This window comes from Hypanus sabinus, chromosome 11 (genome assembly GCF_030144855.1).
Source record: "Hypanus sabinus isolate sHypSab1 chromosome 11, sHypSab1.hap1, whole genome shotgun sequence".
Lineage (NCBI taxonomy): Eukaryota > Metazoa > Chordata > Chondrichthyes > Myliobatiformes > Dasyatidae > Hypanus > Hypanus sabinus.
The window spans coordinates 68,215,316-68,228,709 of NC_082716.1; the positions used below are offsets into that span (position 1 = coordinate 68,215,316).

Consider the following 13,394-nt stretch of genomic DNA (forward strand, 5'->3'; position numbering starts at 1 on the left):
AATTGAATTAAGGCTTTAGTGCCCAGAGTTCATTGAATTGTACAGCACAAAATAGGCCATCTGGCCCACCATATCCAACCCCAGGCCATTTTTTTGCCCACTTACACTAACCCCATTTATCTACATTGTATCTATACTCTTCAATGCCTTGTATATATAAAAATGACCATCTAAATGTCTCTTAAAAGTTGTGATTGCATTTGACTCCACCACCTCTTCTTGCAGCAAGTTCCAGATTATCAGCTGCTCTATGCAAATAAAAATTCCCTTCATATCCTCTTTGAAACTCCTTTCTTTCATTTTAAACTGTATTTTGTATTTGATATTACTATCATAAGGAATCAATTCTGACCACTTGCACTACAACTCTTACAAGCTTATGTACCTATATTCAGATTTTGACTCAGCTGGTTTTGCTCCACAGAAACCAAACCTGCCTATCCAATTTCTCCCCATAACAATTCCTTATCAAGGCAACATCCTGGTGAATCCTGGTGTAATTTTACCCTTCTCTTAGTGTAGCAACCCTGTGTAAGATCAATTACACATAATGCTTTAGTTGTTAGGTTTATCTTGTTACATGGTTAACATGTTCTTACGTTCTTAAATGCCAAAACCACACCACATTGAAATCACTCATTATTAGAAATGGGCATAAATGAGTAGCCAAGCAGCTGGCACATTTAAGCACATTGTACAAAGCAGTGCAGAATGCCTCATATGTACTGAAAGAGCAGCGTCAACAAGTCTTTGGAAAGATTAAGGGCATAATGGATCTGCAAAGTTGAAGACTGGTGAGGAAAAAAAATAATCATAATAGCTGTTGGAAAATTAATAGCATTATTTCATTGGCTATACCTTTACAATGTACCGCAATAGCACCTTCCTCATTCTCACATATTGTTAAAAATCTTTTCACAATAGAATCACTCGGTGTACTTCCATCAACAAAGAACAGGTCATGATGTGCAAACCCAGCATCCATGAAGCGTTTAGCATCATAAATTTTCTTGTTAAGTCTTATGATTGTGGTAACACAGTGTTTCCTGAAGTATGGAAAATAGGCTTCTGGCGCATGGAGAGGATAACCTAAGGATTATTGAAAACAATATTTAATTAATCTCAATAAGCACAACAAAGAAATAGAAGAACAAACCCCCAATCCTATTCTTGTCATTCAATAATATTGTGATTCATTTTCTCCCCCCACACCAACAAACTCCAGCATGACCTCATCTTAGCAACACACACAAAATGGAAGAACTCAACAGGCCAGGCAGCATCTATGGAAAAAAGTACAATGTTTCAGGCTGAAACCCTTCAGCAGGGCCATACTCATAGATACTGCCTGGTCTGCTGAGATCCTCCAGCATTTTGTGTGTGTTACTCTGATTTCCAGCATCTGCAGATTTTCTTGTTCGTGATTTGTCGACCTAATCTTGCTCTTTTCATTAATATTTCTAAAAATCTATTAAAATATTTATAAATTATGAGAAATATTTTTAATATTTTCCTATTTCTTATAAAGGCACCAGTAGATTAATTGGTCTTGAGAGAACTAATTCATTCAACTGGTAGGTTGAATTAAAAACTAAATCACTAGAAAAGATATCAGATTAAAAAATCTTGATCGTTCCCAAAGGTCCTTCATGATAAGAAATTGCTTACCTGATTTAATAAACAAGATACCCAAAAACCCAATATTATGCACTTGACACAAGTAATTTCACTACAAAAATCATAAGACAACATTTGTCTTATGAAATTTGCCATTGACTTTTCCTAAAGAGAAACCATTCCAAGTCATAATTAGAAAATAAATTAGGAATGTCTTTACTTAATCCAAAATCCCAAAAATATATTCTTGTGCCACCTTACTGTATAAATGACTTACAATTACAAATTAAAATACAAGGCCCTGGCAGCAATAGAACAAAAAGCTCAAGCACAATTTCCTCAAATACTGCCTGTGTAAGTTTTCCTATTATCCAGATTTTTCAGACAAACAGAATAAAGAAAGGAACTTTCACTAGGATGTTATTAGCAACTGATCATTTTTGAATACTGAACACATTTATTTATGCAGTAGCACCACCTCTTGCCCAAAAATTCATTTTAAAACTATAATCAGTCAATCATAAATTACATAAAATAAATCCAATTTCCAGTAAATTGTTGATAAAGAATACAGTGTGGTGACCCACTTTCTGTGCAGGCGAACCAGCTCACAAATAGCCAGTGCGCGGGGGGAGACTTTGGTAATGCACCTCTGACATCACTTCCACCCGGAGAGGGCAGGCACTAGGGATTAAATGCCAGCGCCGCCAAGTTTGAATAAACTAGTCTCCAAACAACTTACTGACTTGCGTGTCGTTATTTCAGCGCCGTGTGTAGTACATCGCTACATTGGTGACCCCGACGGTCCAAACGGGATTTGGATCAAAGATAACCGACTTCATCTGTTCACGCAGTTTCGCTAAAACTGTCGACTTTCTGGACGCTGTGACCATGTATGTGGTTTAGCCAAGCAGAAGCCCAGTTCCAGATTCGGCAGATATCCTCTGATTCCACGCGTTACCACCACGTGGTGAGCGCCCTTGAACAGGAGACGGCCGCCCAGGTTGTGGATTTCATACAGTCGCCCCCGGAAGAAGGCAAATATGAAGCATTCAAAGCGCTGCTCATTGGGACCTTTGGCCTCTCATGGCGTAAGCGAGGTGCCCGCCTGCTTCACCTGGACAGTTTGGGAGACAGACTGCCGTCAGCATTGATGAACAAGATGTTGTCCCTGGCTGACGGACACAAGCCCTGCCTCATGTTCGAGCAAGCGTTCCTAGAGCGACTGCACGAGGACATACATCTGCTGCTGGCTGACGCAGATTTCAACGACCCCCGGAAGGTAGCGGCCCAGGCAGACGTGCTGCGGAATGCCAAGAGGGAGAGCGTGGCATCTGTCGGTCAGATTACCAAGCCACGCGCCCAACAGCAGACAAGACCAGGCCTGGCAGGGGGGCGCACACAACATAGAGGCAGGAGTGAGGAGGCCAGTGAACAGTGGTGTTTCTACCACCAGTGGTGGAGCACAAAAGCCCACCGTTGTCACCCGCCCTGCAAGGGCCAGGGCCAGATGCCGCTAATGACTATGGCGGCTGGCCACCAGGACAGCCTCTTGTACGTCTGGGACAAACAGTCGGGATGTCGCTTCTTGGTCGACACCGGAGCAAAAATCAGCGTCTTGCCCCCGACGGGGTATGACACCCGCAACAGGAAGCCAGGGCCCACCCTGAGGGCTGCAAACGGCAGCACGATACGGACCTATGGCACCCGCAAGTGCAGCTGCAGTTCAGCGCCAGCCAGTTCACATGGGACTTCACACCGGCCGCAGTGGTCCAACCACTCCTGGGGACAGACTTCTTGCGAGTTCACAGCCTGCTGGTCGACTTGCAAGGGAAAAGACTGGTACATGCCGAGACTTTCCAGACGTTCTCGCTGGGTGAAGCCAAGTTGCCGGCCCTACACCTGGACTCCATCACGCTGTCGGACAAAAAAGTCCTGGCGGACTTTCCATCGATTCTGGCACCGCAGTTCACGGCAGCCACGCCCAGACACGGGGTACAGCACCACATTCCGACCCAGGGACCACCCCTCCACGCCCACGCATGAAGGCTCCCTCCGGAAAAGCTCCGCCTGGCAAAGGAGGATTTCAAGAGCATGGAGGTATTGAGGATCGTACAGAGGTCCGACAGCCCATGCGCCTCCCCCCTGCACATGGTGCCCAAAGCAGCCGGGGGTTGGAGACCATGTGGCGACTACCGCAGACTGAACGAGGCTACCACTCCAGACCGCTACCCCGTGCCGCACATACAGGACTTTGCAGCAAACCTGCATGGGGCAAGAATCTTTTCCAAAGTAGACCTCGTCCGGGGATACCATCAAGTGCACCCTGAAGACATCCCCAAAACAGCACTCATCACCCCGTTCGGCCTGTTCAGAGTACATCCGAATGCCATTCGGCCTGAAGAATGCCACACAGATGTTCCAGCAGCTAATGGACGCGGTGGGAGGCGACCTGAACTTTGCGTTCATCTATTTGGAAGACATCCTTATAGCCAGCAGTTGTCGTCAGGAGCATCTGTCCCACCTCCACCAGCTCTACTCCTGCCTGAGTGATTTCGGCCTCACGATCAACCCAGCCAAATGCCAGTTCGGTCTCGATACTATCGACTTCCTGGGCCACAGGATTACCAAAGACGGGGCAACACCTCTGCCCGCCAAGGTAGATGTGATCCGCCACTTTGCCCGGCCCAACATGGTCAAAAGCCTGCAGGAGTTCATTGGTATGGTGAACTTCTACCACCGTTTCCTCTCCTCAGCAGCCCATATCATGCGCCCTTTGTACACCCTGATGTTGGGTAAAGGCAAGGACATTACTTGGGACGCGGAGGCTGCGGCCGCTTTCGTTAAAGCCAAGGAAGCCTTGGCAGATGCCGCGATGCTGGTGCACCCTAGAACGGACGTTCCGACCGCCCTCACGGTGGACGCATCCGACACAGCAGTCGGTGCGGTACTGGAGCAGCTCATCGAGGGGCGTTGGCAACCCCTGGTGTTCTTCAGCAAGCACTTACAACCACCCGAACTCAAGTACAGTGCTCTCGACCGGAAGCTGTTGGCACTGTATCTGGCAATCCAGCATTTTAGGTACTTCTTAGAAGGCAGGCCGTTCACTGCGTTCACGGACCACAAACCGTTGACCTTCGTGTTCACGATCCCTGGTTGGCTCGCCAGCAGCGACATCTGTCCTACATCTCCAAGTACACGACGGACATCCAACGTGTCTCGGGAAAGGACAACATTGTGGCGGATGCACTCTCCAGACCAGCTGTCCAGGCCCTGTCCCTGGGGGTGGACTATGCAGCACTGGCGGAGGCGCAGCAGGCAGACGACGAGATGCCCAGCTACAGGACCACAGTCTCGGGTTTGCAGCTGCAGGACTTCTTGTAGGCCCAGGTGATAGGACCCTCCTGTGCAACGTGGCTACTGGCCAACCTCGCCCCATCATCCCAGCAGCCTGGAGGAGGCGAGTTTTCATCTCCTGCACGGTTTGGTGCACCCATCTATCAGGACAACCGTCTGGCTGGTCTCCAGCAAGTTCGCGTGGCACGGACTTCGCAACCAGGTCAGTGAATGGGCCAGAACGTGCGCGCAGTGCCAAACAGCCAAGGTGCAGCAGCACACTAAACCCCTGCTGCAGCAGTTCGAACCCACCCACCGGAGGTTAGGCCACATTCATGTGGATATCGTGGGCCACCTACCAGTGTCCCGAGGAGCGCAGTACCTCCTAACTATGGTAGACCAGTTCATGAGGTGGCCAGAGGCGGTCCCGCTCACCGACACATCTGCCGATTCCTGCGCCCGAGCACTGATCGCAACCTGGGTAGCACACTTCGGGGTACCGGTCCACATTACCTCTGTCAGAGGTGCCCAGTTCACCTCCAGCCTGTTGGGAACTCAGCTACACCACACAACTGCCTACCACCCACAGTCGAACGGACTGGTGGAATGCTTCCACCGTCACTTGAAGTCGGCTCTCATGACCCGCCTGAGAGGACCGAACTAGGTGGACGAGCTTCCCTGGGTCCTGCTTGGAATTCGTACAGTGCCCAAAGAGGATCTGCACGCCTCGTCATCTAAGTTGGTGTACGGCGCACCCCTGGCCGTCCCGGGAGAGTTCATACCAGCCCCAAGAGGGCAAGAGGAAGAACCTGCAGCAGTCCTGGACAGGCTACGCGAAAGGCTCAGCAACCTGGCCCCCGTACCAACTTCACAGCATGGATGGACCCCGACCCATGTACCCAAAGACCTGCAGAACCGTAAGTTTGTGTTTGTATGAAGGGGCGGACACCAGGCACCGTTACAGCAGCCGTACGAGAGGCCATTCAAGGTGATCAACAACGGGTCCACGTACGTTCTGGACATTGGGAAGAGACAGGAGGTTTACACGGTGGACCGACTCAAACCAGCCCATGTGGACTTGGCGCTGCCGGTCGAGGTTCAGGCAATGCGACGCAGAGGCAGACCTCCCAAACAGAGGCTGATCCAGATTGTGGACATTGGGAGGTGCATCGCCGGTTCTGGGGGGGGGTGGGTTATGTGGCGACCCACTTTCTGCGCAGGCGAACCGGCTCACAAATTGCCAGCGCGCGGGGGGAGACTTTGGTAATGCACCACTGATGTCATTTCCGCCCGGAGAGGGCGGGCGCTAGGGATTAAATGCCAGTGCTGCGAAGTTTGAATAAACTAGTCTCCAAATCACTTACCCACTGCGTGTCATTATTTCAGCGCTGTGTGTATGTAGCACATCGCTACAACAGCAAACATACCAAAAGAAAGAATTTCACAACTTTTACTACATGCTCTAGCTACAATCTAGTCTGGTATTTTAGATTTGCATCTAATTTGATATGTAAGCACCCAATAAATTTAACACAATCAGAAACCATGGAACATAACCTAGATTCTGTGAGTGAGGGTGTAGCCAACCAAACATAAATTTACACTGTAACATTTGGTCAATTAGTTCATCCCATTTTGATTTAAGAATAAACATAAATACATATTTAAAAACATAATTTTAGATCAGCTTCTCGCCACACATCTGTGTTCTGTAAACAGCAGCCTTTTCACAAGATATAATAAAGGAGCACAATGCAAAATGGTTTTGAAGATTTAAGGGCAAATTTGAGCAGCATTCATTAATTTTCAAAACAATTGCAAACTGAGCATAGAGTATTATGTAAAGCAAAATATTAAAAACTCCTTTAAAATATTTTCCTCACCATTTTCAATTTTGCTTTTTGAATGAGGTCCACTAAAAGCCAGAAATTTGCCATTGATGATCCAGTTAATATCACCATTTTCAACACGCTACAGGAAAGAAATGTTTATTATTAAAAAGGCCCAAGGCAATATTATTTTGATCTCTCATATGACAGCAGCCAACCAGTAGAAGGTACGCACAAAGATAAAATGGTGTCCATCACATGTATACGTAGGCCAAGGTATAAATGGCAACATTCCAGAAATACAAGGAAATAGCTTGGGTGTGAGAGGTTGCGAAAGATGCTAAAATTGCATGTCTTTCTTACAGGATCACTGGCTTTCACTTATTCTGTAGACAGTGATAAGATACACAAGGTGTCTCTTATTAATCAATGCCCCAACATTCAGGGGGGAAGGAGGAAAGACAGTGGGTTGCTATAACATTAGAAACAGATTACTAGCCAATTATGGACTTCTGTTTGTAGAATCTCAAATTCAGATTGCCATACTTCAGTAACAGCTTTTGTATCCTTGTTTGCAGTATCTTCTTCAGAAAACTACATCCACCACTAATTTTCCAACCTATTTATTTATAGAGATACAGCACAGAATAGGCCCTTTGAGCCACGCTGCCCAGCAATCCTGATTTAATCCTAGCCTTAATTACCGGACAATTTACAATAATCAACTAACCTAGCAACTGGTGCGTCTTTGGACCTTGGGAGAAAACCCACTCAGTCACAGGGACTGCAAACAAACTCCTTATAGGCAGCAGTGGGAATTGAAACCAGGTTGCCTGTACTGTAAAGTATTGAGCACACCACTACACTACTATGCACTTACTTGTTATTAATTCAGTACGCAAAAGATTGATTTTTTTTTAAATAAACAGAAAACAAAAGGGAGGGTTACCTCATAGTGTTCATACTCATCCACGTCAAATTTTTCAAAATTAAGAAAGCCATGTTGCAAGGCCTGAAAAAAAAAACAGAATTGAAAGTATTATTGTACTTCTTAACTAAAATAGGCACACAACTTAAAAAGCAGTATGACAAATATCTTAAGCCCAATGAATTAAAGTATATAGCCTACCTGAAATTCTTTTGCTTGTTTGATATGCATTATTATTCACAATTGGGGATAATTTGCCAAATGCAGCATGAAAACTGTATCACAGAATTTTAAACAAGTATGTTGTCCTATTGTTCTGCCATTACATGGAACCCATTTGCTCCAAATGATAGCTTATTTGCATCTAAATGTGGACAAATCATACCATCTGTGACCAGAGCATATAATCTAGATTGACATTTCAATATAATATGTAGGGTGTCCTGCATTAACAAAGAGTTCATGGGATTTTAAACTAAAGTTTTAACTTCTTCAGTGAATGCAAAACATCCATTGGTACTTTTTGAAAAACAAATAAAATTTATCATTTAATTACTTTAACTGCTACTTGCACATGCACTTTGGAAGTATTTTTCTGGCTTTCACAGCCAATGATTGTAAAACAAGATTTTTTTTTGTTGAGATAGTGCTTTTAACTTCTCAACAAATAGGCTAAGCTTTCAATTTCTTGTGGGTTTACCAATAATTTGAAGTCACCATTAGGAAGCAAACCTCTACAAAACATACCTTATGTGGACAGCCACAATAAAACATCAGTTGAGACTATTTGAATCCCTTCCTACAAAAAAAAACTTCCAGTCATTTAACACTTTTCACAGCCCTTAAGAACCCAAGCATGTAACAATTCATTCTAAACTGCACATGGCTGCATAAATGACAAATAACAAATCACAAGCTTGGTCAAGAGCAAATATCCATTTTGGTGAAATGCACACTAATGCTAGAAGAACTCAGCAGGTTAGGCAGCATCTATGGAGGGGAACAAACAGTTGACGCTTCAGGAGTGAATCCTGATAAAAGGTCTCACCCCAAAAGGTCAACTGTTTATTCGCCTCCATAGATGCTGCCAGTGCTGCTGAATTCTCCAGCATTTTGTGTGTGTTTTACTCTGGATTTCCAGCATTTGCAGAATCTCATGTTTATTCTTTTTAGTGTTATTTATTAGGAGAAAAACATTAGCTAGGATTTCAAAACATCCTAGATTTAAAATGTTCACTGGGTGTTATTTGAAGTGCAGTTATACCAATACATTCTTAAATGCACATAACTTACAGGAAACTCAGTAAGGCAGCTTCAAGGTTAGATCACATTGTGCGCTCATATGTTGTAAGGACTGTATCATTATTTTGCTAGTAAATATTGTCATACCTTTTTAATGGTCTCATATAGAAAAGTTAAATTTTGTATTTCAAAAGTGAATGAACTCCAATTAGACTGCTATCTTATAGAACGTCTTTCATTAATCACTGACCAATGTGAAAAGGCACTAGATGATGTGTCTCCAGAAGAATTCAAGACAGATTGGGAGAATGGGCAAAGAAGTGGTAGATGGAATATAGTGTAGGGATGTGCATGATCATGCACTTTGGTAGAAGGAATAAAGGCATGAATTATTTTCTAAATGGGGAGAAAAATTAAAAATCAGAGGTGCAAAGGAACTTGGGAGTCTTCATGCAAGATTCCCTAAAGGTTAGCTTGCAGGTTAATTTGGTGGCAAGGAAGGCAAATACAATGTTATTATTAATTTTGAGAAGACTGGAATACAGAAGGAAGGATGAAATGCTTAGGGTTTATGAAGCATTGGTTAACTACATTTAGAGTACTGTGAGCAGTTCTGGGACCCTTATCTAAGAAAAGATGTGCTAGTGTTGGAGAGGGTCCAGAGGAAGTTCACAAAAATATTCTCAGGAATGAAAGGGTTAACATAAGAAAATGTTTAGTGGTTGTGGGCCCGTACTGGTTGGAGTTTAGAAGAATGGGTGGGGGGGGGGGGGGGAGGAGAAATTCCATTGAAACCTATAAAATATTGAAAGGTCTAGATAGAGTGGAGATAGAGAGAATATTACCTATAGTTGGGGAATCTAGGACCAGTGGGTGCAGCCTCAGAAAAGAGGGACACATAAAGAACAGAGGTGAGGAAAATTTTCTTTAGCCAAATTGTGGTGAATCTGTGGAATTTATTGCCACAGATAGTATATTTAATTGGAGGTGATTGGTTCTTGATTAATCAAGGTGTCAGAGGTTACAGAGAGAAGGCAGGAGAATGGAGTTGAGAAGGATCTATATTTATATAAATAAATAAGAATCAGCCTTGATAGAATGGTGGAGCAGAATCGATCAGCCAAATGACCTAATTCTGCTCCTATGTCTATGACCTTATGGTCTACTTCCTGGCCCTGATCATCTCATTTTCACACTGGATGTCCAGTATCTGTACACTCTATTAAGAAGTCCTTAAAGCTCTCTGCTTCTTTCTTGGCAACAGACCCAATCAGTTCTCTCCACCACCACCCTCCCATGTCTGGTGGAACTGGTCTTCAAACTCAACTATTTCTTTAGGCCCCTCCCACTTTTCCCAAACTCATGGTGTAGCCGTGGGCACCAGCTATTCTGTGTCTTTTCATTGGCTATGTGGAACAGTCCGTATTCAAAGCCTTCCCTGATAATCCTGCCTCACCACCATTCACGATGCTTCCTGACCTGCTGAGTTCCTTCAGCATTTTATATGTTTTGCTCCTGATTTTCAGCACCGGCAGAATCTCTTGCTTTTATGATTATTCACAGAAGTGCAGAACCATATAGTCATTTTCACTGATATTTCTCTTTTATTTCAAAAAATTAATATAGTCATACAAGTAATGCAACAGAGAAATGGGCTTTCAACTCATAAACCTCTGCTGACCATTCTACCTATCCACACTAAAACCCATTTTTCTAGATTAGGTCCATATCCTTCAAAGCCTTGTCTCCTTGTCAGATTGTACCTAGCTCCACCACCTCCTCTGGCAGAGAGTTCCCCTTGCCTTCAAATTCTCTTTAAAATTCTTTTCCCTCATTAAATTTGTGCCCTCTTATTTTAGATACCTCTCCAAATGGAAAAATATTTTGTCTAGCTGCTCCATCTAGGCCTCTTATAATTTTACATCTATCAGGTCACCCTTCAGCTTCCTTTGCTCCAGAGGAAAAACAAGTCTTGCCCATCTTATGAAATAGTCCTGTCTACTTCAGGGGAATGGGGTTGAGAAGGATAATAAATCAGCCATGATGGAGTGGCCAAATGGCCTAATTCTGCTCCTATGTCTACTAAGAGTGTCTACTAACATTGCACATCAAAAACAACTAAGTTCCTCCACCGTTTAATCAATCGCCAACTTAGGATAAAGGCAGTCAAAATACAAAAAAAAACTCCAATCACTGATTAAAATTTTTCATGCCAACCTCACAGATATTGAGAGTTGGTGACAAAACACTGCATTTTCTCAACATAACAACATAACCAAACATTAGCTAAACTCTTTAATAACTCATTGATGCACTTTTAAGTGTGGGAATTTTCTGATAGTGATGTACCAAACAAATGAAGTTAGCAGTACCAACAAAATTGCTACCAAAATAAAAATACAAAATACTCAGTGAGATGGGTTTAATATGCCAAAAAGTCTTGTAAAATGCTTTAGAGAATTTGTAAAAACATAGGTATTCTTAGGTCCTTTCAACAAAAATGCAATTCTCACCCTATACTTAGGGTAGAATTTGGAGTACCGCATCTGATTTTATTTCTGTCACGAAGTACAAAAGGTTATGGATACAGCACTAGAAAGAGCACTAGAATTATGCAGTCTTATGATGTTTAGAAAAATGGAAATTTTCTCCAGATGTGGAATGGCAGATTCCAAAATTACAGGACAGATATTTTTGGGATGGAGTGTGGGAACAGGTGCTGTATATGGAGAAGGGTGGTGTTGTTGAGTGGCTCACTGAGCTGGCTTGTTAGCTTACAGATGTTTCATTACCCAGCTTGGCAACATCATCAGTGAAACTTTTAAAGAAATGTTGGGGGTGAGTGTGCGTGCGGGGATGGGTATGTGCGGGCGCGCCATTTCTATATGCAACTGACACTCAAGCAATCAATGGATCATATTGGAATCTCTGCAATCTTACCATCAATGATAAAATACAATTAAACAGCTAAGGAGGTGGTGCCAAGAATATGCCCTTCTGCAAAGCCGGCAAATCAGCAGGCTAAACCACATCTATAAGGTATAGGAGCACAATTAGGGATTTTTCCCAGAACCTGCTCCACCATTTCGTCATAGCTAATCCATTTTTCCTCTCAGCTCCAAACTCCTGCCTTCTCCCCGTATCCCTTCATGCCATAACAATCAAGAATCTATCAACCACTGCCTTAAGTATACATAAAGACTTGGTCTCCACAGCTACCTGTGGTAAAGAATTCCAAATTCACCGCACTCTGGCTAAAGAAATTCCTCATCTCTGTTCTAAAAGGACATGCCTTTATTTTGAGGCCGTGTCCTTTGATCTTAAACACTCCCACCAAAGGAAACAACCTCTCCATGTCCACTCTATGGCCTTTCACTATTCAATAGGTTTCAATGAGTTCACTCCTCATTCATCTAAATTCCAGTGAACACAGGCCCACAGCCATCAAACACTCTTCATATGACACAGCACTTAATCCTGGAATAATTTCTGTGAACCTCCTTTGAACCCTCTCTAGTTTCAGCACATCCAAAGAGAACTACCTTTGTGGGTCCTTCACCACTTCTTGCAGCAATACCCATGTTGTTACTAACATTATGGGGCCTCAGGAAAAGTCATTGTTGTGTCGTTTTGAACCACCTCTTCCCAATGGCTGCAGATCTGCTCCTGAATTGCTGTGTAGATGTAGTTCCCCGAAATGCACAATAGATACTATTTTCATTGTGCAACAATTCCAGGGAAAATGAAGGTAGCAGCATCAACCACTCCAGGTGATCTTTTCTGACCTCAGCCTTTGAGTCCATTACTCAGGAAGATTCTGTAATCCTGCTCAAGTTCAGCTACACAGAAATATTTGCCTCCATTTTACATTCAAAACCTCACTACAGACAAGTGAGGATACTGACCTATAGGTTTGACAGAATCATGAAAATCAGCGTTGAACAATGCTGTCTTTCTTACCACAGTTTATGCTGCACCTCCCACGAACATGCTGTGGGTATGGATCTATTCTTTAGAACAGGAAACTTTGACTAGAGTCTATACTACAGACCCTAAGTAACCCAAACCTCACTGGTCAAGTTGCAATGTACAGGGAATGCGTACTTGTGCATATTCAGAGGCTCAGCTTCAAGACATTGTTGACCTGTTACTACAGTATACAAGAGAAAAAGCCTATACTCAACTACCACAAGATAAACCAGCCAGCCCCCAATGCAGCACACTGCCCTAGCAGTAAAATACAAACCACTTCACATATTTAGGTACCCATATCTTGTTGAAGGCAGACTGCAATGATGAAGTTGATTATTTCCTGCAATGTCTTAACACAACCATCAGCTGATTAAGGAAAATGGTTTCTGAAGATGAAGACTAATGCTTGGTATTGCAAGGTCTACTGGACAGCAGTGATCTTGTCCACTTGTTTGCTCCTTTGCATAGGA

At 43.6% G+C, this 13,394-nt stretch overlaps 1 protein-coding gene and 1 long non-coding RNA gene across 3 annotated transcripts in view; one reads left to right on the top strand and one right to left on the bottom strand.

The window, feature by feature from the left end:
• LOC132402089 (uncharacterized) overlaps positions 1 to 13,394 on the top strand; it is a 108,315-nt gene that overhangs the window by 83,832 nt on the left and 11,089 nt on the right. The gene's annotated exons all lie outside the window — the stretch shown is intronic.
• Positions 1 to 13,394, bottom strand: part of cdc14ab (cell division cycle 14Ab) — a 120,990-nt gene that overhangs the window by 56,810 nt on the left and 50,786 nt on the right. For both annotated transcript variants that reach the window (XR_009514803.1, XM_059984644.1), the window contains exons 7-9: positions 7,732 to 7,794; positions 6,837 to 6,924; positions 859 to 1,089 (exon numbers count right to left, since the gene is read on the bottom strand). Coding sequence is in view for 1 of the 2 variants with exons in the window: in XM_059984644.1 (XP_059840627.1) it covers positions 859 to 1,089; positions 6,837 to 6,924; positions 7,732 to 7,794 (382 nt within the window). In the remaining variant the exon portion in view is untranslated. The remainder of the gene's footprint in view (positions 1 to 858; positions 1,090 to 6,836; positions 6,925 to 7,731; positions 7,795 to 13,394) is intronic.